Source organism: Anopheles maculipalpis, chromosome 3RL, assembly GCF_943734695.1.
Source record: "Anopheles maculipalpis chromosome 3RL, idAnoMacuDA_375_x, whole genome shotgun sequence".
NCBI lineage: Eukaryota > Metazoa > Arthropoda > Insecta > Diptera > Culicidae > Anopheles > Anopheles maculipalpis.
This window is the reverse complement of record NC_064872.1, coordinates 46,405,791-46,433,226: the sequence shown is the minus strand read 5'-3', so window position 1 is coordinate 46,433,226 and position 27,436 is coordinate 46,405,791. Positions and strand designations below refer to the sequence as shown.

The 27,436-nt window shown below is 41.1% G+C and overlaps 5 protein-coding genes across 6 annotated transcripts; 2 read left to right on the top strand and 3 right to left on the bottom strand.

The window, feature by feature from the left end:
- Positions 1-624: 624 nt before the first annotated feature.
- Positions 625-2,757, bottom strand: LOC126564258 (GRIP and coiled-coil domain-containing protein 1). Its single transcript, XM_050221255.1, has 2 exons — positions 2,620-2,757; positions 625-2,534 (listed from the first exon to the last, which is right to left on the bottom strand). The coding sequence occupies exons 1-2, from the start codon at positions 2,717-2,719 to the stop codon at positions 628-630; spliced, it is 2,007 nt and encodes a 668-aa protein (XP_050077212.1). The 5' UTR covers positions 2,720-2,757; the 3' UTR covers positions 625-627.
- Positions 2,758-4,156: 1,399 nt separating this feature from the next.
- LOC126564207 (armadillo-like helical domain-containing protein 3) lies at positions 4,157-24,317 on the top strand. Of its 2 annotated transcripts, XM_050221183.1 has the most exons (7): positions 4,157-4,908; positions 4,987-5,148; positions 5,212-5,424; positions 5,502-5,722; positions 6,152-6,384; positions 6,448-7,004; positions 24,308-24,317. In XM_050221183.1, the coding sequence occupies exons 1-6, from the start codon at positions 4,160-4,162 to the stop codon at positions 7,000-7,002; spliced, it is 2,133 nt and encodes a 710-aa protein (XP_050077140.1). In that variant the 5' UTR covers positions 4,157-4,159; the 3' UTR covers positions 7,003-7,004; positions 24,308-24,317. The 2 variants fall into 2 exon arrangements, with proteins under 2 accessions (XP_050077140.1, XP_050077139.1); XM_050221182.1 differs by lacking the exon at positions 24,308-24,317 and having other exon boundaries at positions 6,448-7,074.
- Positions 7,822-8,999, bottom strand: LOC126565286 (V-type proton ATPase subunit D 1). Its single transcript, XM_050222450.1, has 5 exons — positions 8,810-8,999; positions 8,615-8,732; positions 8,184-8,547; positions 8,020-8,114; positions 7,822-7,946 (listed from the first exon to the last, which is right to left on the bottom strand). The coding sequence occupies exons 1-5, from the start codon at positions 8,848-8,850 to the stop codon at positions 7,824-7,826; spliced, it is 741 nt and encodes a 246-aa protein (XP_050078407.1). The 5' UTR covers positions 8,851-8,999; the 3' UTR covers positions 7,822-7,823.
- On the top strand, positions 14,513-21,464 carry LOC126564009 (uncharacterized). Its single transcript, XM_050220907.1, has 4 exons — positions 14,513-14,582; positions 14,674-15,220; positions 15,929-18,790; positions 21,348-21,464. The coding sequence occupies exons 2-4, from the start codon at positions 15,027-15,029 to the stop codon at positions 21,427-21,429; spliced, it is 3,138 nt and encodes a 1,045-aa protein (XP_050076864.1). The 5' UTR covers positions 14,513-14,582; positions 14,674-15,026; the 3' UTR covers positions 21,430-21,464.
- On the bottom strand, positions 23,069-27,436 carry LOC126563875 (serine-rich adhesin for platelets). The gene is made up of 3 exons (XM_050220657.1): positions 27,406-27,436; positions 26,836-27,131; positions 23,069-26,702 (listed from the first exon to the last, which is right to left on the bottom strand). Exons 1-3 carry the CDS (start codon positions 27,434-27,436, stop codon positions 23,076-23,078), a joined length of 3,954 nt encoding a protein of 1,317 aa, XP_050076614.1. The 3' UTR covers positions 23,069-23,075.

Genomic DNA, 27,436 nt, shown 5'->3' with positions numbered 1-27,436 from the left:
TTGACGATTGTCTACTTCATCTTAGCGTTTGTCCAGTTCCATTTGACCATTGTCCAGTTCTATCTATCCGTTGTCCACTTTATGCTGAGCATTGTCTAGAAATACCTCGCATGTGTTTAGTTTTCCTCGAAAAACCCTGTAAATATATTTGATTCTTTAAAATATGCATGACAGCCGTATCAAGAACTCGACTCAGTGATTATAAACAGAAACGTCTGTTGTCATTTTGTCAAAAGATAAAATTTCAACAGGTATTGCAATTATTTTATTCCTACCTCACATTTTTAATGAAAGTCATGCATTCTGATAGTAATTATATTCGGTATGAGAATACACGTGCGTGTGGGAATTATTTAGAATTAGTAATTACATAAGCTGTATATTGGAGCGGGTATTTTTTGAGTTTGAAATTTGCCAAGCGTTCCCGAAATGCTTGCAACTGTTTCACCAACCATTCCAAATATGACTGTCCGGTTCTACTTGAAGATTCAACGGTTGTCTAGTTCTACCTATCCGTAGTACACTTTATGTTGAGCGTTGTCTAGAAATACCTCGCACTTGTCTAATTCTACTCGTAAACCCTGTAACGTCAACAACAACGTCTGCTAATATGTAACGCCCGTTTATTCAATGCTTAATATTATTTATAGTTAGAATTTCATTTTCATCAAATTTCAAAACTGCTGCTATCGCATTGGTCATATGTTTCTTGCTCTCAGCATCGCGTGTTAAAAGGAAACTGAGCACAACGTTTTTTAAATACTCTAGATTCGATCCTTCCAGTTGATTATTGCTTCGCAAGCGTTCGATGTCTCTTTCCAGTTGGGATATTTGCTCTTTATAGCTTTGTTCAATCATAATCTTTTCTTGTGCAAGCTTCCGCAGCGTAGATTCCGTAACATTTTTCGAAGTACGAAGTGAACTAATTTCTACGTTTTTGCGAGCAATTTCCTGTGCATAATGAAGTATATGCTGATGTTCATCAGCTAAAGAACTAAAGGGAGTTAACATTGCAGCAGAATCATTGCTGGCATTCCAACGATTGCGATCGCCTTTCACGGTCATATTTTCACTACTAGAATCCTGCTGCCGGACGGAGGAAGACGATGACAGTGAAATAATTTCTAGTGACGTTCGCAGCGTTTTGATCTCTTCATCCTTTTCGTCCATGACGGCAAGCGAACGTTCCCGTTGTTTTTGTAACGAATCTTGTAGATGCCCTATTTGTCTCTCGAACGACGCTTGCATTGCGCTTATGGCTTCTGAATGTTTGGCAGATTCGTTTTTAAAAGCGATCTGATGCTCGGTTAATTTTTGATGCAAATCGGATTCCAACTGGGCAGTTAATTGTTTCTGTGAATCAAGCTTTTGTTTCAGTTGCGTTACACATTCTTGGCATAGTAGCAGTTCCTTTTTCAATCGCTGATTTTCTCCCATTGCCTGCTCATAACGCCATTTATAATTTTCCAGCTCACTTTGTGCATCTAATTGTTGGCCATGGACAGCAGTATTGGAGGAAAAATTTATATCAGCTTGTTTTTCTCCAGTATCATCGGGATTATCAGCAGGATCGACTACAAATTGTTTTTGGCGAGTGCCGTACCCGTCTTCTATTGATTCACGATCAAAATTATCGCTTGGAATTTCATTGTTTTCTTCTACACACTTTGTTTGAAGGCTAGCAATAGTGTTTTTCAGTTGCAAAATGTGCGCCTTATCCTGCTCCTTCAAACGATCATACTTACCAACCATTTCGCTAAGTTCTCTAATGCGGCATTCAAAGTTGGACACACGTTCCTCATGAATCTCTCGCAAACGCTTACTGTTTTCCTCTGCTAAACGTACACGTTGTTTTTCGTCTGCCACCGCAATTGCATACTGTTTCTTTAGATGATTCATTTCCTTTTGCAAATCTTGCAACGATTCGGTTAAATTCATTGAATTGTTTACATTTTTCTCCGAGTTTAAGTTCCTTGAACTTGCGTTCTTTTCTTCGGCACGTTTCTTCAGCTCCGCCTGACGGTCAGGGATGTTTAGTAAAAACTGTGTCTTCAGATTACCCAATTGTAACTCCAGCTGTTCGTTCAAGTTACGCTCATCATCTAACCGTTTCTTGAGCTCTCTTATTTTCAAAGTGTGTTCTTCATTTGTTCCAGCATTTGCAAGACGTTCACCAGGCCCACCCGTACTACCCACGCTCGAGTCTGCATGCGATTTGTTTTCCAATGCTTTGATACGCCGTGTCAATTCCTCTATCGTTGCATCCTTACTTATTAATTGTTGCCGAAGCTGATTTCTGTCACCCTTTAACACTTCTTCGATACGATTTCTTTCAGCAGTGATAGTGGCTAAATTTTGCATTAGTTTTTGGACCTGCTCATCATTCGGTACCGCCGGCGCTTGTTTACCATCAGCCACTTCTTGTTTTACAGAAGATGCTTTGCCTGCACCATCACTATCGGCGCTGAGTGTCTGTAACGACTGTTCCAAGGCTGCCTTTTCCTTGGCCAAGCCTTTATATGCTACGATAATGTCTGAAAAACAACACAATTGGATTAAAACATTGGCTTTGAGCAGTCGCATTCGTATTGATTCACGGCACAGCAATAAACAACTTACCCTTAAGTCGACTTTCATACCGATTAATATGTTCTTTCTGGGAGCTGATAATTGATTCATATTCCTTCAATTTGTTCGTTTCATAATTTCTTTTCTCCATGCTGAAAAGATTCTCTCTTTGGCTGATTCACTACAAAACAAAGTTGATTTTTATTAACCACCAAACTAACCGGATCTTATGTCAAGCATAAAAATAATGGATATCAGACAACAATTGCAATAATTGAGGAATTCAGAATAGATCGGAGAAATATCCACAGCACACAATCAACACAATTCCACCGATATTATCAATACAAATAGAACAATTGTAAAAAAAAAGAAAATATGCGTTTGCCACATCCCTATCGACAATATTGCCTTAATAACATAATAGGGATATGAACGCTGCCAGCTAGATATTCCAAATATTTTTGCAACTCAAGGTGTATATAAAAGAGGTGCCCCTCTCGACAAAATCTAATAACAAAGGCGCTAAAAAGGTAAATTTTAATATAAAAATCCCTTAGTAGTGGTTAACATGTAAATTTTGTCAATAGGGATAACAAACTGCAAATTAGAGTATTTCTAACATTTAACTTTTCATCCATGATAGTACAGCCAGTCCTCGAATTACGAGCAAAGTATTTTGACTTGACTAGCTCACTTGTTCGCCATCGGTAAAATAAGGATAAAATCTAATTACGATCCCCCATCATGAAGAATTACGACACTTAGGGCCCGTAGTCTATCCAACTGTAAACTTTAAAGAACATAATCTGAAGTTTTCATGCGCTTTTGTGGCGCATGAAACATAATAGAGGCGACAGCGGCGCTGGTCTTCAAACGGCAGGACCTGGGCTCAAATCCCATCCGGACCGTCCCCCCGTAGTGAGGACTAACTAACCAACTACGTGGTATCGGTGGTCTAGAAAGCCATTTCGATGGCTTGCATGACCTTAAAGGTCGTTAAGCCAAGAAGAAGAAGAAGAAGAATAAGAAGCGCCTTTGTTAAATATTCTCGCTCTAACATCGCATGATGAGAACATGGTGCTAGTAGAAGTAATTTGTTTCATTCAGCAGTTGTTGAAAAAATATTTTGATGACTTAAAATGGTTCCGGTCAAATGATCTCTGCACAACATAATTGGCCTATCTGCGCGTTTTTATTCGGGTGTTTTACTATACATGTATGCATGTATATGTGTAGTGTTTCATATCACTGTTATAACCAAATTGTAAGAGATGCCTTAAGATTTTTTTGTCAAAAAAAGTTTCAGCAGACAGTTTGGGTAAATTACTGTACCGAGAATTCGCGTACATCGAATCCAGCAAACCAAATTATGAAATTTTGTATATTGTGTATATCGGAGAGTACCTGTAACACTGTCAAACGTCTTGTCAAACCATATGGAACGACCACAGCTGTAATCACCTTGAAACGTAATCAACAAATAGTGTGGAAGCCAAGTTCGCTGCGGATACACGGATAGAAAATTTTACGAATTTTTTACATCAACATATCTAAACCAAAAATATTATTCACACTGAATCCAGCTGCAATGGCATCAAGAAAAAGATCTGGATCGGGCACGAAGCGTCCAAAGGAAAAGGTGGTGCACATCTACGAACTGTTGTGCCGCGGGGAAGATCCGAGAAAGCAGAATGCACAGTTTTGGGAGGAGTTCTTTTTACTGCAACCCAACATGGAAACGTTGGAAAACGAGTTGCTAAAGCTCACTCCTGAACAGTACAGTAACGCGAAACGAAACATACAACAGTTTTTCACCGAGTGCATTAAAATTTTTTCGACCGGAAGTCCAAAACGGATACACAACGCATTGCAAACGATCGGTGTGTTTATTCATGTACTTTTCCGCAAACTTGTAATACCTGGAACGTGTGGCAGCGTTAGCGATTCCAACAACTGTGGAGGGCTCGGTGGCATGCCCGCATCATTTATTACCATAAGCGACATTGAGGATGATATGCGCGAATTGATGAAGCAGCTTTACGAGATATTGGCCAGTAATATTCCGTCTGATCGTCCAAAAGATCTCTGTTTGAAAACGTTACTTATCATTGCTACCGGTATGGACAATGTTAACGAAAACTGTCTTATAGAGTTTATCATCGGACAAAATATGTTTGAGGTATTTAAAAACATGCTAAGCGACTCCAGTCTGCGAAATCTGCACGGGCACGACGTGGTTACGCTATTAACTATACTTGTTAACTACCGAAAACACGAAGGAAGTAATCCGTACGTGGTAGAACTGTCGCTCCTAGCGGACGAGTTTGCGTTGAATGGGTAGGTTGCTATGGCAATGTTAGTTTCAGGCCATGCTGCCAAGGCATCTGATTAATTGTATTCGTTTATTTTATTTAGCTATGGACAAGTGATATCCTGCGTATTGACCATGTTTTGCAAGCAACATCTTTTGAGCCTTACCGAACTTCCAACATCATCCTCGTGGTTCTCATCATTATCGAGTATTGTAGGAAACATGTTCATTTCCGATGATTTGTGCTATAGAAGCCAACAGATTAGGTAAGTAGATTTCATTTCATTTCTTTGATCTTTCCATTATAACGTAACCCTTGCCATTTTCAGGGCAAACAATGCACTTCTTCTGGCACTTTATGAAGCGATACATCTAAACAGAAACTTCATAACAACTCTAGCACACACGCAGGCTGATTCTACGCCACCTTCACCGTGCAATACATTGAATGTGAATGATGGGACTCCCGATCTGTCCGCGGCTGCCATCCTAGATGCTTCACAATACTCAACCAATTTGTTTGTCGCTTTGTTTCAATACTGGTAAGAAGTGTACATTATTGTTTTACTTGCGACAAACTGTCAGCTATCATTTACTTGCTTCGTTGTTGTTGTTGCAGCTCGATCGTGATGCAGGATCATAAAAACGATTTGAGTGCAATTAATTTGAAACTTTGTTTGCTAATTTTGACATGCATAGCTGAGGATCAGTATGCGAATTCTATGATGCATGACAATAATCTTACTTTTAAAGTTTTATTGCACCGAGCACATATGAGGCACAGAAAGTTAACGTCGGAAAAAGTGACCAAACCCCAACCTTTGGCCACTACATTGCTTGGTAAGTGTTTTTTTTCAAAATTGTTTATACTTTTATTCATTTGTACTGCAACATTCAATCGACTATAACATTACTATAAAAAACACACACATTTTGGAAAATTAACTGTCGTAGATACATTTCAAACAGGCCATCAATTAGCATTTTTGTTACTGGATTTATTTGTACCCTAACTATTTTGTATTCACAAACAAACCCGACATAGAACATTAGACTTTTTGGTGAGTCTTTTTTATCTGGCAAAAACCAATACACGCCTTATGACGTGGCACCTATAAAAATATCTTTCCAATTATGTGGATGCAATCCAAATCGTTGACGCAAATTATTCATGCGTAAGTTAACAGACAAAAAAGCATACTTTTGGTTTGTAGATTGGCCCAGCCAAATATTTACAAGTTGTTCCAATTCATCGTTCACTGTTTACAGACCTTCTGGTGGAGTTCATCGTATCACATTTGCTGAAAAAGTTCCCGATAGAACTGTATCTGCTATGCATTGGGATAATACATCGTGTGATTATCTACCAAAAAAGGTGTCGCGTGCGAATCGCATATCACTGGAAGGAATTATGGACGGCAATGATAAGTTTGCTTAAATTTCTTATTTACCAAGAACAAAATCTTATGAAAAGGTGTAACATTTTCGAACTAGCATTACAGGTAAGCATGGAATAACAAACAATTGCTATTGTATTCTTACATAAATTTCCTGCTTTGTTTTAGGTGGTAAACATTTTCAACCTGTTCATCACATACGGGGATACTTTTCTTGCCACAACTAACAGCTACGATGAACTTTATTATGAATTAAACCGTGAGGAGAAAGTTTTCTGTGAATTGCATGCAATGGTACTAAGATATGCTTCGATACAAGATTGTGATTACAAAGAAGATTCGATTCGGCTGTTGAACGCGTTGTCGAACATATTGGCAATCATCAAACATTTTCAGATGAAAATCAAAGAATGGCTCGCTAGTCAAAGTCTGTCGACACCCACTGAACAGCAAATATTGGAACAAATTCAGAAAAACTATGACCTTACGCTTAAACTGCAAGATAGTCTTGATCAATACGAACGATACAGCGAGCGACCAAAGCACGTGTTATTTTTTGCCAACCTTATGAAGGAAGTTATGGTGGATACGAGGAAAACGGTTTACTATTTAGTGAAGGAAAGCAACAAAGGCACATTTGTTGAATGTTTGTGCGGCGCTGTGACTGATGGACCAAGTGCTGCCGATGGTGCAGAAGTTGGGATGATGCATTCCTCCAGTTGAAAGTGATGATTATTCATTGTAGTTAATGCTTAGTTTAGCAACTATATGACAGCAAATAAAGTTACTATCTGCATAATACCATAGTTATTTATGTATTCTAAATCATATTTGTTTATGCGGATCAATGGCACAAGATAAGTGAGGGTTTAGACGACTATAAAGGAACATTTAATTTACCTATACGAAATACATTTCTACAGACATTCAATCAATTAGTACAAAATCGAATCCCTTGCCGTTATAGGTAAATCAAAGCGAACAGAAGCGAAAGCAAGTGATACACTTTCAACATGCAGCGTTGAGTGTTGTTGCATTAGTAATTAGTTAAAATTTACCAATAACGTTTTTCGTGAATTATATGCATTCTTTCTTGAACGCTTTAACAATATTTCGTATCGCCATAATATTGAAGACGAATCTTATTTTTAGACTACACATTTTATAACATCTATATTTGATCCTTCTTATCGATGCATGTAATACAATTTAAATTTCGTTCTATGCAATTGCTGGATTGTACAAAGGTGATGGTTTGCAGGCAAATGTTGAATCTTGTGCTTTTATTTACGTTTATGCCACTTTCCAATCGTAACGCAAAACCATCAGCAATGTAAAAAAATCAATTACACACACAGATGCGGAAAGTGTAGTTCTAGAAACATTAAAACATAACAATTCAACAGAACATGAATAAGATGAAACTATTATCGTTTTTTTTGTGAATACGCGCCAGCAGCTTGAACGGTATGCCGTAAAACCGGACGGGGCGTAAATGTTAGCCGCAATCAAATCGCACTGTGGAATGAACGGCCGGGAAGCTTTTAGAACAAAATATCATCATCTCCCTCGTCTAGGATGTTAGCTTGGCTGCGCACATCGATGCCTTCCTGCAGTAGAGCTGCCCGCTTTTCCTCCGCTTTCTTCTTGGCAATACGTTTTTTGTCCTATTTAGTAAAGCAAAACAAGTGTTTATAACATTATACATCAATTATGGAAGGCGTATTCGGGTCTACCAACCTGAATTTTCTTCAGGCGATAGAATTCTTCACGTTCCAGCTCATCCAGCTCTGAGATGATGTAGGCCAATGTACGATCAATTCTTGGAATAATAACTGAAATTCATACAATGAGAAGCTTTACATATAGCCTTTTACATTTTCGCTAAACATATGCAAACATACCATGCTCAATCGCATTTACACGACGGTTGGTAATTTTGATAACCTCGTCTAACGTAACGAACGATGTTTGGAGCGATGCCAGCTCTACTAGCAGCTTAACAGCGCTTTGGTAGTTCTTTTTCAATTTCTGAAGCTGTTGTCCGCCTTTTGCCAAACCGGTCAGTTCGTAAGTGTCCGATCCATCCTGATAAGATTCGAACACTGGCAGCGTAACTCCAGCAACATTATCCTTCTTGGTGCGAATTTTGATCTGGGCCTTGGTGACATTTTGTAGTACGACTTGATTAAAGTCTCCAGAAGCAAACTTTGCCTCTGCCAGGGAGAAGGCCGCTTCTTTCATTACTTCACCCATCAACGTCTTGGTCTGTTGCAAAGGTTAAAGGGAATTATTTTTCGACGTACTTATGTGGCATAGTTTCCAGTCAGCTTACCTCGATAATTTTGCTTAAAATCATCCTAAAACGCATCTGGAGCGCATCGGCCTTCTTTTTCAAGAGTCCGTGGCCCTTGTGGGCACCAGCAAGACGAGCCTTCATTTGCATTTGTGCGCTGGAATAGGAAAACATCACGATGCGCATATCGATCTATCGAGATTCATACATTTAATCTGGCCTTCAAATACGTACCCTCGCGACGGGAAAATCGGGATTCGATCCTTCGACGACATTCTGGAAAACCAAGATTTTATTCAAACGGAATTGGAATCCTCTTGTTGAACTGTTTCGCTGGACGTTCGAAGAAAACAATCACGGGTTGCAAATTTCTGATTCCTCTGGTCACAAGACCACATAACAACACACTCATATAGACGCATTGACAAGGTTGGATCATCTTAAAACTTGACAGCAAAGCAAGTTGAAGCAGGGTGTATACAAAACAGCTGTGCTCGAACAGTGCACAACATTTTTGGACAAGCTGAATTGTACTCAAAGCTGATAGGTTGATTGATAGGTTGATAGGTGCTGATAATGTTGACAAACAGAAGGTGCTATTTTTACCGGTGTTTTAATTGCATCATGAACATCGATGCTGCTAAATAAAAAAATGGGAATTGTCCGCCGCTAATTTCACAGTAGGAGTGATATTATTTGTGCTCGCTATATCATAAATAAATAGGGGCTGCCCAGTGGTAAAGACGACAACAGCGCCGGTCTTCAAACGGCAGGACTGGGGTTCAAATCCCATCCGTAGGTATGGGATGTAGGTACATGTAGGTATAATATGTAACAAGTAAAAACACTCGATAACACTCTGGTCGTTTCTTCCACTGATACATCGAATTAAATACCTGCTCCTTGGTACACAAAAGGTAGAGCAGTTAGTTATACATAAAAACCCACCTAACTTTTGTTTTTGGAAAAACGCAAACCGCTCAGTAAGACTGTAAACTTTTGGTTCTCTATTAACTCTCTAACTCTAACTCTATTCCTCTAGTAATGTAATCTGATCTGATCTCCAAAAAATCCCGGACTCATTGCTTTACCCCCATCTTGGTGCAGTAAACTCGTTTTTAATCCCGTTTGTGCTAAGAATGACCCTTTGTGCATGTTAACGCATGTTGGATACGGACCCAGCTACAAGAACGCAGTCTCATATAAAATGAACTTGCGTTAATGAATAGGATGATGATGCGTAGTTTCGTAAGTCTTGGTTCCCGAATCTTCTCTTCTTCTTGGCTTCTTCTTCTTCTTGGTCCTGCTCTGGATTGAGCACGTCGCGTCGAAATGGCCTGGTCTCCAATCATTCGGCTTTGACTACCGTCAGGATATCAGCACCACCAAACAGCTCAGTTAGTTCGTGGTTCATTCTCCTTCGCCACACGCCCTACTCGCACACACCGCCAAAGATAGTCCTTATCACCCGCCGTTCGAAAATGGCGAGTGCATTGGCGTCCTCCGTCAGTATAGTCCTTGGACTCGTACCCGTAGCGGACTACCGGACATATCAAGGTGCGGTAAATCGTGCATTTCATGTGTTGTTGGAGTCTTCTGGATCGCAGGAGTTTGCGGAGTCCGTAGTAGGCACGATTCCCCTAAACAATGCGCCTTCGGATTTCGCTGCTAACGTTGTTGTCCGAAGTTACGATCGTACCAAGGTAGCAGAACTCCTCTACCACCTCGAGATCGTCGCCGTCAACTAATACTCTGCTTCCGAGAAGTGCTCTATCAAGGTCAGAGCCTCCGGCAAGCAGGTATTTTGTTTTCGCCGCATTGATGCTCAATTCAATTCTATTGACCTCGCGTTTCAGTCGGGTGTACGCCTCGCACACCGCTACCGTTGTCCGTCCGATGATGTCGATGTCATCCGCGAAGCCAAGGAATTGGAGAGATCGAGTGAAAATCGTGTACCGGATGTCGAAGCCCGCGCTTCGCATGACACCCTCCGATGTTGAACAACAAACAGGAGAGTCCGTTTCCTTGCCTCAGACCCTCTCCCCTTGCACTGCACCCCGTCTATAGTGGCCTCTAGCAGCCGTACCAGCTTCCCAGGGAATCCGTATTGCTGCATGATGTTTCATAGTTCGGTTCGATCTATGGTATCGTAGGTCGCCTTGAAGTCAATGAACAGGTGGTGCGTAGGGATCTGAGGCTCCCGGCATTTTTAGAGGATCTGCCGTAGAGTGAAGATTTGGTCGGTGGTCGATTTGCCTCCAACAAATTCAGCTTGGTAGCTTCCGACGAAATCTGTAACAAGGGGCTCCAGTCTACAGAAGAGTATTCGGGACAGGATCTTATAGGCAGCATTCAGGACTGTGATGGCCCGGAAGTTAGCACAGTCCATCTTGTCGCCCTTTTTGCACACCGGGTGTATGACACCCAGTTTCCATTCGTCCGGTAGTTCTTCCTGATCCCAAATCTTAACAATCAGCCGATGCATGATGGCGGAAATCCTCTCCGGACCCATCTTGAACAGTTCAGCCACCAGCCCATCGCTATCTGCTGATTTGTTGCATTTCATATGTTTGATGGCACTGATGACTTCGTCCAGGGTAATAGGGGTACCTCGTCATTGTCATGCTGGCTGTCGTAGTTCTGCACTCCTCTGTTTCCTGCGACTAGTTCGGTGCCTCCTGCTCCGTTAAGGTGAATGTTGAAGTAGCACTTCCACCAGTTGATCACCTCTCGCTCGTCCGACAGGATCTCTCCTTTCTCGCTGCGGCATGATAGGCACATAGCGATCATGGGAGTAAAACCGCCCCGTGTCGACTCTTCGAAACTCCGCTTCTTATCCTGGAAGAGCCGGATCTGCTGCCTTCCACGTTCTGCCGGGTCTCGCACTGGAGCACACGGGTACGCGCTGCGTTCTTCTCGGATTGTGCTCGCCTGCACTCATCATCAAACCATTCCTTCCTCTGGTTACGTGTCACGCGGCCAATTGATCGCTCGGCTGTGTTGCTGATGGCTTGCTACACCATACGCCAGTGGTCATTGAGGGACTACGCCTCGGTGGTGTCCTCCGGCAGCGCTTCCCCAAGCGCGTTTGCGAAGTCCCTTGCCACATCAGCTTGCCTCAGCTGATCTATGTTGAGCCTTGGGGTAGGCTGAAAGCGCAGCTTATTGGCGACGTAGAGTTTTTGGCGCAACTTAACCATATTCAGGAAATGATCTGAGCCGACGTTTGCTCCTCTATATCTCCTTATGTCGATAATATCCGAGAAGTGCGTTCCATCGATAAGAATGTGGTCAATCTGGGAATATGTCTGCTTTGGTGATCTCCAGGTGTAACTGAAGTGAGGTGCGTACTGGAAGAAGGTGCTGCGAATGATCATGTGTTTGGAGGAGGCGAAGTTCACAAGCCGAAGCCCGTTATCGTTCGTCAGCTGGTGGGCACTGAAACTTCTTATGGTGGGTTTAAATATCTCCTCCCGTCCGACCTGAGCGTTAAAATCTCCGATGACAATCTTGACGTCGTGGTGTGGGCAGTGGTGGTACTCCCCCTCCAACTGCGTATAAAAACGGTCTTTATCGTCATCGGTGCTTCCAAGGTGCGGATTGTGCACATTGATAATGCTCAGATTGAAGAACCTTCCGCGGATCCTCAACCTGCACATCCACTCATTGATCGTCCACCACCCGATCACTCGCCTTCGCATCTCACCTATGACCAGGAACGCCGTACCGATTTCATGCTTTTCTCCATCACTATGGTATTTCATTCAATCACTGCAGTAGGGGTGCTCCGTTAATTCTTTCCAGTGCACCTCCTGTAGTGCTACTACTCCAAAGCCGCGGGCTTCGTCCGAAAGAAGACGGGTACTTCCGGATGATGTGAGGAATCTGCAGTTCCTTGTCTTGAGTTTCGAATCGTAGTCCTTATTCCGTGGCGTGGGTCTGTATCTGTTGATCAGTAGTATTGGGGGTGGCTTGCAAGGCCTTTCCCGCAACCCCCTGTCTCTTCGGAGGACCTATGCATCCTAGCTGATTAATATGGAGAATAGACGAGAACAGTTATACCTCAGGACATCTTTACAGCCATTGGAAAGTCGGTCGTGTTTAGCCAAATTGACCTGGCAGAAGCGTTCCTTCAGGTGGAAGTGCGTGAAAAAAGTCGTGAGTTGTTGGCAATTTTGACAACACTCACAAGGGGCTTTATCGTTTCAACAGGAGTAAAGACTGCACCTGGTGCATTCCAGCAAATTGTTGGCTCTATGCTGAGCGGCCTGGAAGGTGTTGCAGTTTGTATAGACGACTTCATCGTAAGTGGTGCACATATGAAAAGCCATTTGAAGAGTCTGCAAGCAGTTCTTTCTCGTATCGAGAAGTTTCGGTTCAAACTACGAGCGAAAAAGTGTTCATTTTCGAAGCCCCATATCCGATACCTTGGACATTTGCTGGATGGGCAAGGCCTACGACCAGACCCAGCAAATGTAGAAACTATTTTGAAAATGTCACCGTCAACGCAGCTGAGCGTAGTACGTTCGAATCTTGGTGCGATTAATTACTACTACGAATTCTTACCACAGATGCGAAATCTGCGTTATCCTCTGGATCTTTTGAACCGACTAATAAAATTAACCTTTTGACTAATTAAAACAAACATTCAAGAAAAAACGCAGTCACTTTATTTTTCGATCACAGTAGTAAATTTATTTATTTTTATTTACATTTGATTATTACGGTCCAGAGTAAATTTATTTAGCTTGAAACTGTTAAATGAACCGCCAGTTTAAATTACAAAATAATACAATGACAATAAGTCGACTACAATTGCTAGCAAACATAATTAGGTGTATATGATATTAGCCGAGGTTCGGTGGTATAGGCGACAGCGTATCGGTCTTACCACGGATGGGTTGAGGATCAAATCCAATCCGAATCATTGTGCCATAGTGAGGATTGGCTATTCGACTACTTAGTAACAATGATTCTAGTAAGTCATTTGACGGCCAGCATAATCTAGTAGGTCGTTAAGTCAAGAAGAAGAAGATATTTGCCGAATGAAATGTCACTCAGGAGAAAAATTGCAGCGAAAACAAATCTGTACAAAACAATCTTCTGTGTTATTTAATTTGCTATTATAAACGCTGTAATAATTAATAAAATAAGAAAACCCTCACTCTCTCGAAAACGTGCTATGGCAAGATTTTCTATCCTTTGTGAAATGTTGTCCATCTGTTCATACGTTTTCACCGTGTGTTGTGTCGACTGTATCTTGAACTTTAATATAAGAGAGTGCGAGAAATTTTCCCCGCGGTTGCGCAGTTATTGCCTATGCCAGCCCAAGTGTAGTAGAAATGGCAGTAGCATTAATGTTATAGATTGTCCTTGTTAAATAAGAACAGACATTTTTCACTAAATTCTAAAGTGTTGGAAAGTAGTTTTGTATTATTGTGAACCAAAGGTTATCGCTACGGTACATCATAAAACTATTCAATCCGTTCCGAATCGTCGAGAGCTTGATAGGACATCCTTAGTTGCAAAAATAGTTTTCCCTGCTGCAATCATTTGGATACTTCTTTGCAATAGAAGTGATTGATATTTTTGTTATAGCTGAATTTGCATTGAGTTTGTAGGATTTCACCACGATGTCGAAAATACCGACGAAAGTTAATAAAAAGTTTGGTTCGTACTCAGTTGGATGCTGGTTGTGGTGTGGTTATGTACTGCTACTCCAAGTACCATCCATCAACGGTATGTACGTGTTGTATAAACAACTATGAAAAGTGACCGAGCAATGATAATTGTTGATTTATGTTTATCAGTGTTATTAATTTCACATCTTCTGAATTTTCTATTACAATCTGAATAGTTTTAGAAAAACTTAAATGAAAACTAGAATGTGTACATTGCGCGGCTGGAAGATTTATTACTTTATTTGTACCGTTTGCAGGTGCATATGGAAATGTTGTGTCCCTACCAGGGGAGTGCCGAGATGTAAATGGCAAGAAAGTGGAGCAAGGTGAAACAAATTCAGCTAATCAGCTAATCCTACGATTTGCCAGCAAATATGATGTTGTTAAATATTTTGTATCTCTTCTTATCGTTCATAGATGCTCATTACGTCCCGCCCGGATCGGATACCTGTCGTTTATGTTTATGTGACAATGGTCATCCAAAGGCATGCAAAGCAGTACTTTGCTCGCCTCCTCACGATTGTAAATCCTTTCAGATTGGTAGCTCATGCTGTGAGTTTATTTGCTTGGATGATACAATAGGCAACACTGCCGATAAAACCTACGACGTCGGCATGTGACTAGTAGCTACTGGAGTGATCGTAACCTTTTCGTTGACCCTGCTATTCTTCGTTATCAGTCGCTTAAGACATCGCAAAACTCGTGCTCAAGAAGGTCGCGAAGTGATCGATGATCCAAACCAACGAAATTTGGTTAACAATGTCGGCTACATGGGAGGTAGCATTGGCTATCTTGGTGGAGGCACGATGAATATGGATTATTCGTACGTAGATCATGCTGTCGCTCCGCACTACCAACTTTGGAAACCACCTGGGGCGTATTACACTAGGGGCGAAGCTCCACCGCCTTATGAAGAGGCAATAGCCATCGCTCATGCAGAATCGCTAAGTTCATGTACTGTAAGGTAAGAATACGTAGTGGAAAGTATATTTTAAAGATAGCTATGGAATTGCTTTTTGTGAATTTTGCATGGATAAGCCAAATATTTCTATTTATTTCATCGAAAAAAATTCTAACAAACTCTTCGAACTTTCCGTTAATTTTCATAAAGTAACAAACCTTAATTGTGAGCAAATTGAAGCTTGAACATAATCATCTTGAAAATCTTAATACAAGATTTCTAAGTAATGTGGAGGCCTCGCTCATTGGTAAAAAAACGAGTCAATTCTTTACCTTTATTTGTTTATTTACCTTTATTTGTTTTTCACATAACACTCGAACGATCGCATTACCAACTGAAGTGTACTGAAACCTTGATCTGAAACTCGAGAGACTGTTCTCGGCCGGCGAACAGTGATTTCGTGGCAAGCGCACAATTGTTTGCGTACTGATTCCAGCGCTTTGTTTCAGTGTACGGCAAAATAGAAAGTGAAACTTTATACTGTATAGTTTAAAAAAAAATCTTCCTTTAACATGCAAAAAAAATACATCAATTGGATCGATCTCCAGTTTAAATTTAATGCATCTTTAAATAATCTGTGCACTCTTGGAAAAAGGCGTCATGATATGAAGATTAAAAACTAATTGTTTTGAGGCAATGTTCTGTTCATTACAAAACTCAAATGCAAAAAAATAACACTATTTTTTTCCCCTTTAATTTGCTTCATTTTAGCGTCGCTACATCCACGGGGCGAAATTTTCCACTCGGAGTTGTGCAAGATTCTGATGCTGTACCAAACATTACGGCAAACACTACGAATTTAATAAGCATAAATATAAACGGTACTGGAACCGCTGCTAATGTCACTGAGATAGGCAGTGCGGATAGTAGCATGGGAGCACGGAGTGTGGCCACTATCACCAATGATGATCCGCCATTCGTAACCTCCAGCAATCGTGGTAGCGGCATTAATGGGCGCTCAACCGTTTTAAACGGAAGGGATAGGCATAATGGTGAGACAAACGATGACACATCGATGACCATTTACAATCATCATTCATCAAATCTGATGCACCAAAATGATATAATTGATGCAAATGATGGGAGCCTCTGTGAAAACGTTAATTTAAGTAGCAATCATCATTGCACGGGAAGCAATCCGATTTCGTTCAGCAGCGTGGGGTCCGATTTGTGCATGAATTCCAGCTGCGAATTAAACATCAACGCTCATCAATGTAACTTTACGCATCATCAAGTAGCTGTTGCTGCTGTTAACATTAGTTCGGGAGAGTTTGGTGAAGCAGGAGTGCATAGAATAGCCACAAAAGAGAAGCATTGCTCTTCCATCTTTCATAATCCAAACCGTCTATCGGATGGGCCTGACAAGTTCGTAGATGCTAGTCATCACCGCCATTGTCAGCCAACGGTCGCTGGAAACTGTGCAGAGGAAAATTCACAATTACCAATATCTTCTCAATCTCCAATTTCACAATCATTGATGCAATCCGTCCCGGTACCAGCAATGTTCAACGATGATATGATAAGCGACAGTAAGTTTAGCAACTATTCGGATAAACCTACTGATGTGATCAAAAATCGAGTAACGGGGAAGAAATATCATCGCACGATTCCCCGCCATTTCTCCGTTGTGGATCCTATAATAAATCCAATCAAGACAAACTTTATGGCAGCCGCAACAGCGACTACAGCGACAACACCTTCGGAATCTGCAACAACATTTGCGCCAATGCAGCAAGACCGTACGCCGGGAGACAACCGAGACAAGCAAAGTTCGCAGCGAACGCCTGCGCCAGGGCCGGGAAATATTACACCAGCATCAAACATAATTCTGACAACCGCAAGTGGTAATGCAACAATTAGTAATCGAAAGATTTGCCAATGTCCAATACAACACAAAGCCTTGTCGGGTTATCAGTCCACAGCTCCTGGTAGGGCTTCGGGTCCGTCATCTATTTCTGGCGACGATAGCTATCGCAGCTTACGCACATCAGCCGATATCATGCATAATCGAGTCGATCCTTCCAACAAACAAATGTCTGGACATGGTGATCAGCTTCTAGTTGCGAGTAAAAGAAGTAATGCATTGGGTACGTTGAGAGACAGCTACGGAACGGAAAGAACTCCAACCAAAAGAGCAAATGACATGGAACTAATGAATCAACGGTACCATGAAAAAGAACATCGCAAAACGACTTCATCGTTTGCTGACGGTGCTCCAGGTACTGGGGGAAATAGAGTTAAGACCAAGCAGCAAAATAACTATCAACATCGTTCTCATTCAGATCACAGCTCACATATTGGTGCACCGGAACGCAAAATAGTCACGCAACTACCGTTGGATGAGCTAATGTCTACGCGCTTGACAAACCGGCCGGGAATCGAAAACGAAGAGCGTTCACATACTCTAATAAAAAAATCTTCACTGAACATGAACATGGATGAAGCTGCCAGTGGTCCACATAATCCCATTCTACCCCCAAAAGCGAAGAAGCAGCAACAGCACCAACATCCCCACCAAAATCAAGCATTGAATAAAACCATTGGCACCGCTGCTGCTGGTACTGCTGCTGTAAGTCAGCAACAACTGCGCGATATTAATTTAGGACATCAAAAAATCATTTCCCTCTCGGAAAAGGTCAACGATGCTAACAACTGTGGCGGCAACAAACTGCGGGAACTTCGAAAATCGCCCATCCACGTAAACCATGACACTGGTGGAGTGCTTAAGGTATGCAACAACAATGGTTTGTCCAGTGGATTTTCAAATTCTCTACCAAGACACTCGTTCACTGCAGCGCGCAACTACGAAAGGAAGCAGCGCAATGATAGTTTGATGTCGTACAACCTCAGTAAGGGCTCAAAATCCAACAGGTCCGAAGTGGTAGACAACGGTTTAATGCAAGAAAAAGTACTCTACGACAGTAACACGTTGCCGAAAAATCTCCCCAACAACAATGGACGCAAGACAAGCCTGGTTACGGAAGCGGTTAATCATATACCCCCTATCATAAACATACCAGTTGCATCGCACAGCGCAATGGCATTTGGAAGAAGCTCAAAATCGAACCACCAGCCAAGTTCCAATACCATTAATCGGTCCGGTAGTGTCAACACTACAACAGCAGAACACAGCAATCATCCAACAGCAGCTGCACACGGTTCGGCGCAAAGCGCGATAGAAGCCACCGTAATGCCCACAAGCACAAACCATGCTGCTGGAAACGGGAATAGTGATGATGGAGGGACCAACAGTAATCCAACCAGACAACCGATTCTTCTGCCATTGCCCGTGCTGATGACGACGATCACAAACTGTGCCAATCCGCGGGAACATATCCTACCGAACGACAACAGTCTTGACGAGGACTATCTAAGCGAATGTGAAAATTGTAAATCTTCCGCTAACAATATGCGCTACTATCTCGATCTAGAAGAAGGTAGCAAAACCTGTGCTCCTATACAAGAAACGATGACACTGCAAAGGAAAATACCGGACGCTGCGGAGGAAGAACAACAGAATTACTATCGTGTATCTTCGACTTTGCCGACTAATACCAGCAAACGCAATGTGCCGTAAGTGTGATTTATTTTTTAAACTAGTACTTCAATAGCTATTTCCAATATGTTGATAAACACCCTTTTTCGCTGACTTTCGTTGATTTCATTCCGTAGTCTTATCATTAAAACTATAGAACTACATACATTTGTATTTGAATACTTTTGAATTATTCATCAAATGCAGGAACCAGCTATGAAAGATTTTGCATTTGCTGTAGTTACAGGCTTACTTACTTACTTATCAGACGCTACAACCGCTTTGCGGTCTTGTCCTGCTGTCGCAGAATCTGGAACCGCTCACGGTCCGGCGTGGAATCATCCGGCCTTGATGGCGGATGATTCCACGCCATACTCCCACCTCAATCTGGGCCTACCGCGCCTCCTCTGTCCGTGTGGACGGCCGAAAAGGACTTTCTGAGCTGGGTCGTCTGGTGCCATGGCGAGCCTAATTCGATGCACGACGGTGAGGTCGTACTGCTCGTCGTTGTAGCGGCTCCTCCATTGTCCTTCCACACATACGGGGCCAACGATCCTTTTGAGCATCTTCCTCTCGAACGCGGCTAAGAACGCGGCTTAGTCTTTTTTGGACAGAGTCTATGTCTCAGAGGCGTATGTGAGTACTGGGACTATAAAGGTACGATTTTTTGAGGTGAGATGTTTCCTCAGGCTGTAGAATGACCGGCTGGCCGCAAGCATCCTAGAGCGCAACTCCGTCTCTATGCTGTTTTCGGTGCTGACTTTTGACCCGAGATAGGTGAAGTTTTGGACGACTTCAAATTTGCGATCACCTATCCGTACATCACCCCCACGTAGTTCCGGATTTCTTAGTAGGGCCGCTGATGGTGCCACCATCAATTTGGTCTTTGTCTCGTTAATCTGCAACCCGAGGTTTTCTGTCGCCAGCTCGATCCTCGACCTGGGTTGAGCAGGGCTTTGGTGGTAGCAAAGGACCTTAAGAGTTTTCCATTCACCTTCACCTGGCATGTGACGTTGGTCATGGTCATTCTAACAAGCCTGATTAATTTGGCCGGGATTCCATATGCGGCCTTGAAATCTATGAAGCAGTAATTACAGGCAGTTTTGGAAAAAAATCGTAAACTTTAATTCATTTCGTTTTAAAGTAATACAAAAGTTTAAAAATTCGGAGTGGAACTTGGAGATAAGATGACTTCCGGTGGTGTAAGGTTCGGCACCGCTACCGCCTAAGGCCTTCTTTCTTTTTTTTTGCATTGTAATGCCAGGTTCATTGACAGAAGAGTTTAAATTTTTGTTGATAACCCCTCAGCACGTATTTTTCTTTTTAACAAGCATTTGTATTTGTTTAACAAGTATTTGTAGCAAGTTATATGAGGTATGAGCACTACTCTTCAAACAGAAATGTTCATTGACGAATAAGAATGATCGGTAAAAATATATTTGTTTGTTACATTGGATAGCAAAAGGCAAATCAATTCGAAATTTATTTCGTTTATGAGATTCGTTGCTGGAAAGACCACATGGTCACCTCATTCAACAGAAATTAGACTCGAACCCTTGTCTTCCTGCAAGCGCCTTTTTTTATTCATATAGGATAGCCAGACCATATTGCTCTGCAAGTACCTTTTTGAATTGAATTGATTGAACACCTTGGATCATCATAATCCTGGAAGGAAACACACAAGTTTATAATTAGAAGTTTCCAATGGTAATCCGCTCAATATGAGATATACATATCAGGATAATCATACATATAGAATACATACATGCAGGGTATATGTATGATACATACATATACAATACATACATATAGGATAATCATATCAGGCTATTACAGTGGTAGAGTTTGTAGTGGCGTTGGGATTTCAAGCGGTAATCTTATTCAACGTACTTCAAATAGGTTTAAAAAAATTCTTTGGAGTGCATCGTGTAGAAATAGTCGAATCGTAGCTTATTTCGCAATGAGAGAAAATCTTTTAACAAATATATAATATGTAACAGCGATTAAAATAAGGTTTTCAGAAAATGTAGTCAATAATATGAAATTGAATAATTCGTAGCTTAGGATTCGTATGGTTTCTATGGGTAAGAGTAATCACATTCAATTAAGAATTTAAAAAATTAGATAACGGAAAACCAAAATCGGTTAGTGTCCATGTCCTTACTTACAGTCCAATCTTGCTACTATTCACAGGATGTCTTCTTCTTGGCTTAACGACCCTAAGGTCGAAATGGCTTACTAAACTTGCCGATACCACGTAGTTTTAGAGTCAGTTTTCACTACGGTTCGGCGGTTTGGATAGGATTTGAACCCCAGTCCTGCCGTTTGAGGACCGGTGCCGCTGTCGCCTTTACCACTGGGCTGCCCCCTGTAGGATGTAAATCTGCAGTTTTGATAATTGCCAAACTAACAACTATGTCAAATCGAAGTATTATCATTTTAAAGTAAACAACTACACTGTACCGTACCATACCGTTTGAACAATTGTATTTTTTACAATTATATTTTTTTATTTTACTTCTAAAATGAGTTAAAAAAAAATTATTTAAAAAAAATCATGCGCTTTACTTATGCATAAATTTATATTACTTGCAGGGTTGTCAACAAGGATCGAGTAGCATGGTTTTCTACTATACCGGCTAGTTCGTCGTCGGACGACGAAGATGCATGCGAATGAAATCACTAAATCGTAAATTAGCTCTACGAAACATTCTACCATGTTTGCAAATGGGTAGCAGTACTCAACGACAGTTGACGCGGAGGGGCTTGCAACGTATTGCAAAAAAGTAAACAAATAAATAAATAAAATCTTCAATACGTGGAAATATTTAGAGTAAAAATAGTGTTTAAAGCCGATAAAAGTATGTTGAAAACATCAGCACATGAATTCAAATCCAGATATAGTATTAATATTCAGCATTGTTAAGAGTTGTCGTAAAACTCCGAACAATGTTCGTAAGGATTACTTGTAAACTGACAAGTTGGTGTGTATCTATTTTTGTCAAAACTCTAACTCGTGGAACCAGGAAAATAAATGATAATGTGCAAAATCAAGTGGATGACTTTTTAAACCGAATAAAGAAGTTTAAAACAATCATGAGTTGAGAAATTTGAAAGCAATTCAAAGCTTTTATTTAAGACAATTGGATGTCGAAAATGATGTTACATTACGATTGATCATTTCATGTGTTCATACGATTTTCAACTGTATGGATCATTTTATTCCTTCGTTTGTGGTTTGTAAAATGTGGGCAAGACTTCCTCCAGAGGTCGATATGACCAGAAAGACGTAATAAAAAAAAATTATCAAGAAAACAATATTATTTTTATGTACCAGAATAAAATTAAAATTTATCAAACATTTCAGCAACTGTGGTTTAGTCTTTTCTACGAAAGTAAGATAAAGCCAAAAATGAAAAAAAATACCGAATTTTTTTTTGTCCACAGCATCGATCGTTTCAGTTGACATTTTTGTTTTATTGGGAAGAAAACCAAGAGAACACATTACAACGAATGTCTCTTTTCCATTTAAACTAGTAAATACTATCCCTTGTGAAAAACCCAACTTGGTAATAGAATGCAACTAGAGAGCGAATGGTTTTTAACGTTTACTTACCTCATGAGTGTTTAATTCAAAATGTTTCATTCATGCATACTGTTGATGGATCTAATTTGAGCATAGTTTCCTAATGCATGATAATACTTTTATAGTCTAATTTTCGATAAAGTGATGTATAAAAAAGATATCCGGACACAGGTTTTGTACAGTCAACAAATTTTTAATTTAAATCGTTACAACATTTTTCAGTTACAGAAGATATGATAGGATTGTGTGTGTGCATAATTACGTGGTTTAAATAATTTATGAATTATTATACCTATCATATAGTATATAAATATGTATAAATGTATATAATTATGTGTTTGTTACAATGCTTGAGATTAAAGTTATCATTCATTCCGTTAGCTTAAATACACATCTTCGTTAAGCTGTGAGCTTAATAAATGTCTTTTCGTCTAGATTCGATTTATTATTATGTAAGATAAATATGGCCGGATTATTAATTACACAGAAACTAATCATAAAAGCTAGCATTTGCCTTCAAGATTCTTATCCGCGGTTGCTTGTATCATCCTAACTCGTTTATATCATGGCTGATCGCAGCATATTTTCTACCGATTATTACTATTTGGGTACAGATGTATTCAAATGTTGATGATTTGCTGTAATTTATTCATATTTGTCAATTCATTCACAACCTGCTCTGAGTCCAAATTACATAAAACAGAGAGTAAAACATACATACATCCGTCCAACTAAATTTAGCCCCATCTCGCCGCCAAAGAGTATAGCGATTTCAGTAACTCGAGCGCTCGCGTATCAGAATTGTGTGCAGAATTGTGTTTGCTCTTTTTCGATGAAGGATAGCCTAGTGAACTTGAAAGGTCTTTTGGTAAACGCTGAGATACGACAAAAGGTGGCTTAATTTCGGAAGAGCTATCTGATTCTAGGGACTCTACTGATCTATACTCTGTATCGATTGCGTCAACAGTAGTTTGAATTGCTGTTGAACTAGGATTGTCCGACGATTCTGAAGTAGGATTTGCTGTTAATGTAGTAGTCACGGTGGGTTCTGCGTTCGTAGTAAATACAGTTGAACTACTGCTATCAACAGTTGTTTGCCCTACTGTAGACGGGTACGGTGTGGTGGTCGATTGCGGCTGATTGGTATTGTCATAGTCATATGCCCATCTGGCTTGGGTGGTGACAGTATTCGGTAGATAGTTGGTTTGTCCCTCGCCCGATGCCAAAGACATCTTGGTTGTGGCCTCGGTAGTTTGCACATCATTACCTTTCAACCATTCTTCACTATTAAAGCGTTCTTGACTATCGCGCGGCTCTTCACTGTTGCTGCCATCGTTTGAGCCCGTCAAAACTTTTGCATAGTTTTCTGTCGTTGCCGCCATATTTGGAGTGGTCGATTTATCGGGCGAACCAGCGTACAACAAATTTGTATCTCTATTGTACCCAATCTCTTTGCCCCGACGATAGTCTGCATCACGCGTTTGGCTGTCCGATATGATGCGCAGATCATCCGCACTTTGAGTGTTCATCACACCTCCAATGTTGATTAGCGCTTCCAGCAATGCTTTGCGCGATTCTTCATTCGTACTGGTTGGAGTGTCGTCGCAAGTACGTATCAAAAGCAAAATCAATCGACGCATCGACTTATCCTTATCGGCCATTTTAATTGCACTCATCAGTTTATCTGCCTGTGCATCGTTTAGCTCACCAAACATTTCGTTTGCCTTCTTCTGCATAAGCGTAGAATTTTCGCGCAAATTCTCACTCATCAGTGACGTAGAATAATCGTCCGCTGCTACATTAGGCGTGCTAGCATCTGGTTTGAGCAGTGTTCCGTTCCATCCATATTGTCGAACCATATGAATTGCTGGTATATGAGCTGCTGTTGGTTTTGGTTTTTCCAACTCCATTAGCTCATCGTTAATAGTTAAAGGATCAAAAAATACTGTATAAGACATTGTGGTACGAGATAATGGCACTATCCCGTTAGCTTCTTGTTGCGAATTGGCAGCAGGTTGGACAGTAGCGATGGGCGTCTGGTTCCCCAATGAGCCAGATGTAACTCCGGTTGTGGGATTGTCCCTAAAATTATGCAAACTAATGACACTGTACTTGTTTCGTTCGTAAATTGGTCGATTGTTTTGGCTAGATACGATCGATTCGCTTTGAGCCCGTTGCAACTGTTCGTCGTCTTCCAGTACAAGGGTGGTTTTTGGCTTGATCTCCGCGGAATACCGACTGCTTGTTATTACCGGTGGTTTAAGAATCGATTGAGGAGCCGGTACTGGTTCAGTCACAGCATTAGCTGTTGCGGTTGGCAACGCACTAGAAATTGTTGGTGCTTTTGTGTCCAAACGGTTTATTATGGTCGATGTGACATCGCCAGCCTCTCTGTTATTTTGACCCTCTGCACTGGCTTGATCCGCGAAGCGGTTAGTATAGCTGAAGGAAGCCGGTGTACCTAGTTCACTGTTCACTTCATCGGCAAGTTCATTGCGACTGTTAGTTATAAACTTGATCGACAAACTCTTACCCTGCTTTCTGGAAATATCTTCTGGTTTAAAGCTAACCCTGTTGTAATCGGTATTACTATCAACCGTGGTTGTCGGTAGTGTTGTTGTGGTATCTAGAACAGTTGTTTCTTTTTCCGAAGGGTTGCCGGTAGTAGTTGTGGTCGATAAATCGGAGAAGTCTAGCACTTCATAATTATCTCCATCCTGCAGACGAGCGTTTTGAATTGAGTTATCGACTGACGAGTATGTGGTAGTTTCAAGTAAGGATGGAACATTAGTCTCCAATTCGCCGGTAGCGAGCGATCGTTCGAGCGTAAACGATTTGTTGGCCGTTTGCGTTCCTGGTGCTTTCGGGCGAATTTCAGTAAGTATGCGACGAAATGTCACAGGATCTTGAAGGTAGGCCGACAAGGCATGAGTAAATATCTGTGCCAGTTCACGTATCTGTGTCGAGTTTGACATTCCAAACACGGGGTACCTTGAAGATTGACCTTCCAGATCGTGTTCCATCTGCGAATCCATGTAGAACTCCGTCTCCGACTGATCGTGATCGTGACCGTGCACATCGTCTATATGGTTTCCACCGTTTTCATTATTTCTCGTTTGAAACAGACGATCGTATTCATTTAAAGTGGTGCGTGTAAGGAGTGATCGATGTCCGACATCAACCTGGGGCCTACGCTCGGACACAATGCGCATCCTTCTGAAACGATCAATGTTTGGACCAATCCCCGATGGTTGCTGCAAAAACTCGAAGGAAGTCTTTGCCGGCGATGCAATCGTAGAGAACGTAATGGACGGACCGTTGAATGTATTGGTGGAAGCGGTAGCCATCACTTCATCTATGGTTTGTTTCGCTGCATCGCCATTACTTGCAGATTCGTCAATTTTTAGATTTTTGATAGTTTGCATAATTTCCATGGCATGATCCATTATCGTCTCTTCGTCGGCAGTACCTTCACGCCGTATTGGGTGAGTGAATTGGTTGCTGAAGCTCTGGGATCCGACGGGTCCACCGCTGATGAAACCATTGATTGTTGTGGCCTTTGTCGTGACCATGGCATCCTCAGTTATTGCTCCCACCGTTGTTGTTCTCGTACTGGTAGTGAACGTGGGTACTGTTGGAGTGTAAAATTGCGTAACTTTGCTATTTAGATTCAGTTTTCGTGCAGTTGTGTAAGGCATGTAATTCATCGCATGTCTGTTGTTGTTGCTGCTGCTGCTGCTGCTGCTGCTGATATTTTCATCTCGTCCATCTTTTGACAATGCCGAGAGGTAATCACGATGTGAATCTTCCCCATTGGACTCCGTTCGTCTTAGTTTGTTGACGTTAGTTTGATCTTTCAAAAGCTGTTCTTGCGCATAATACGTGTTGAACATTTTGTTCGCTATTGAGGCAAACGACGCACTTTGTGCAGTGTCCTGTATTTCATCCACCGAATATGTTTTATCAGTATTATCTTTTAAAGTTTTGCCATTTCTTGTAGAACCAAAACCATTCGATTCGGCTGATACGATTCGATCCATTCGTCTGTTCAGTTCGAGGGTATTACGTGCCGGCGTTTTAGCATTCCGAAAATTGTTCGTGTTTCCTAGCAGCAACCGCTTGTCCTGGATGTTCAGTGTAAGTCTTTCATCGCTTTGAGTGATTGGTTGGGGTACTGGATGCTTACTTTGCAAGCGCGCTCTTTTCGCTTGAGTAAGCATTTCGGTACTTTCGGCAAAATGGTTCGGTGTCGCAGCACAATCAACTTTAAACCACCAGTCGCAAATCAAATCAAGCTGTCTAAAGATCGTACCGTTTGGGCAAAGAAACGAGATCTTTTTTCCATCGTCGCATATATGAAACACCTTTCCGAGGAAAAAAAATATATAAAAATCACACGCCAAAGCAAAATAAGAGTTTTTATCTATTTTACATTTATGTACGAATGCTGATAGGTGATTATGAAAGAAATTGTGTTAATTAAAACTATGCACTAACCTGGCAACGTGTTTCTAAATCGGCAAAGTAACCATTTCCATGATTTTTGCAATCGAAAATTGTCTTCGGAATGTGTGTTAGAACTGGAAAGTCAATACCGGGACGGCCAACCAAACCTTGGTAACTGTCCATTTCACCATCAGCGAACGCATTGGTTGCAGTACCGCTATCATTTTCCTCAACCAATGCACTTCGAGGAGCTCGTCGCGATGGCACGCGAAATAGGTTCCTCTGCGTGCTCTTAGAGTTGCCTTCGATCGACGTAAGTTCCGATAAAATTACGAGAACCGGACACACTAGGTAGTTGGTGAAAGTGATACAATGGAAAGATGAAAATAATACTAAGCATTAATACACCAACAATTATTGTACACTACTGCGTCGAAACAATCGGAATTTCATATTAATAATTCGTATTTCTGGGGATTTGATTCAATTACAATGAATTCTGGTGACTCACATACAATGCACAGTATTTGATAGCAATTCAAACAAAACAGCAAAATGCTCACAAATAAAAGATAAGCTATCATGAAAATAAATAACCTTATTGGCTATAAAACTACTTACCTAAGCGTATGAACAAAGTATAATGTCCCAT

Excerpts from the sequence above, each read along its gene's own strand:
- LOC126564258 (XM_050221255.1), bottom strand. The coding sequence starts at position 2,719 with ATGGAGAAAAGAAATTATGAAACGAACAAATTGAAGGAATATGAATCA. Across the intron at positions 2,535-2,619 it reads GTATGAAAGTCGACTTAAGG|ACATTATCGTAGCATATAAA; the intron begins GTAAGTTGTTTA and ends GTTGTTTTTCAG.
- LOC126564207 (XM_050221183.1), top strand. The coding sequence starts at position 4,160 with ATGGCATCAAGAAAAAGATCTGGATCGGGCACGAAGCGTCCAAAGGAA. Across the intron at positions 5,149-5,211 it reads TATAGAAGCCAACAGATTAG|GGCAAACAATGCACTTCTTC; the intron begins GTAAGTAGATTT and ends TGCCATTTTCAG. Across the intron at positions 6,385-6,447 it reads TTTTCGAACTAGCATTACAG|GTGGTAAACATTTTCAACCT; the intron begins GTAAGCATGGAA and ends GCTTTGTTTTAG.
- LOC126565286 (XM_050222450.1), bottom strand. The coding sequence starts at position 8,850 with ATGTCGTCGAAGGATCGAATCCCGATTTTCCCGTCGCGAGG. Across the intron at positions 8,548-8,614 it reads TTTTAAGCAAAATTATCGAG|ACCAAGACGTTGATGGGTGA; the intron begins GTAAGCTGACTG and ends CCTTTGCAACAG. Across the intron at positions 7,947-8,019 it reads ATCGCCTGAAGAAAATTCAG|GACAAAAAACGTATTGCCAA; the intron begins GTTGGTAGACCC and ends TTTACTAAATAG.
- LOC126564009 (XM_050220907.1), top strand. The coding sequence starts at position 15,027 with ATGGGAGGTAGCATTGGCTATCTTGGTGGAGGCACGATGAATATGGAT. Across the intron at positions 15,221-15,928 it reads CTAAGTTCATGTACTGTAAG|CGTCGCTACATCCACGGGGC; the intron begins GTAAGAATACGT and ends GCTTCATTTTAG. Across the intron at positions 18,791-21,347 it reads ACCAGCAAACGCAATGTGCC|GGTTGTCAACAAGGATCGAG; the intron begins GTAAGTGTGATT and ends TATTACTTGCAG.
- LOC126563875 (XM_050220657.1), bottom strand. The coding sequence starts at position 27,436 with ATGGGACATTATACTTTGTTCATACGCTTAG. Across the intron at positions 27,132-27,405 it reads TACTTTGTTCATACGCTTAG|TGTGTCCGGTTCTCGTAATT; the intron begins GTAAGTAGTTTT and ends CCAACTACCTAG. Across the intron at positions 26,703-26,835 it reads ATTTAGAAACACGTTGCCAG|GTGTTTCATATATGCGACGA; the intron begins GTTAGTGCATAG and ends TTCCTCGGAAAG.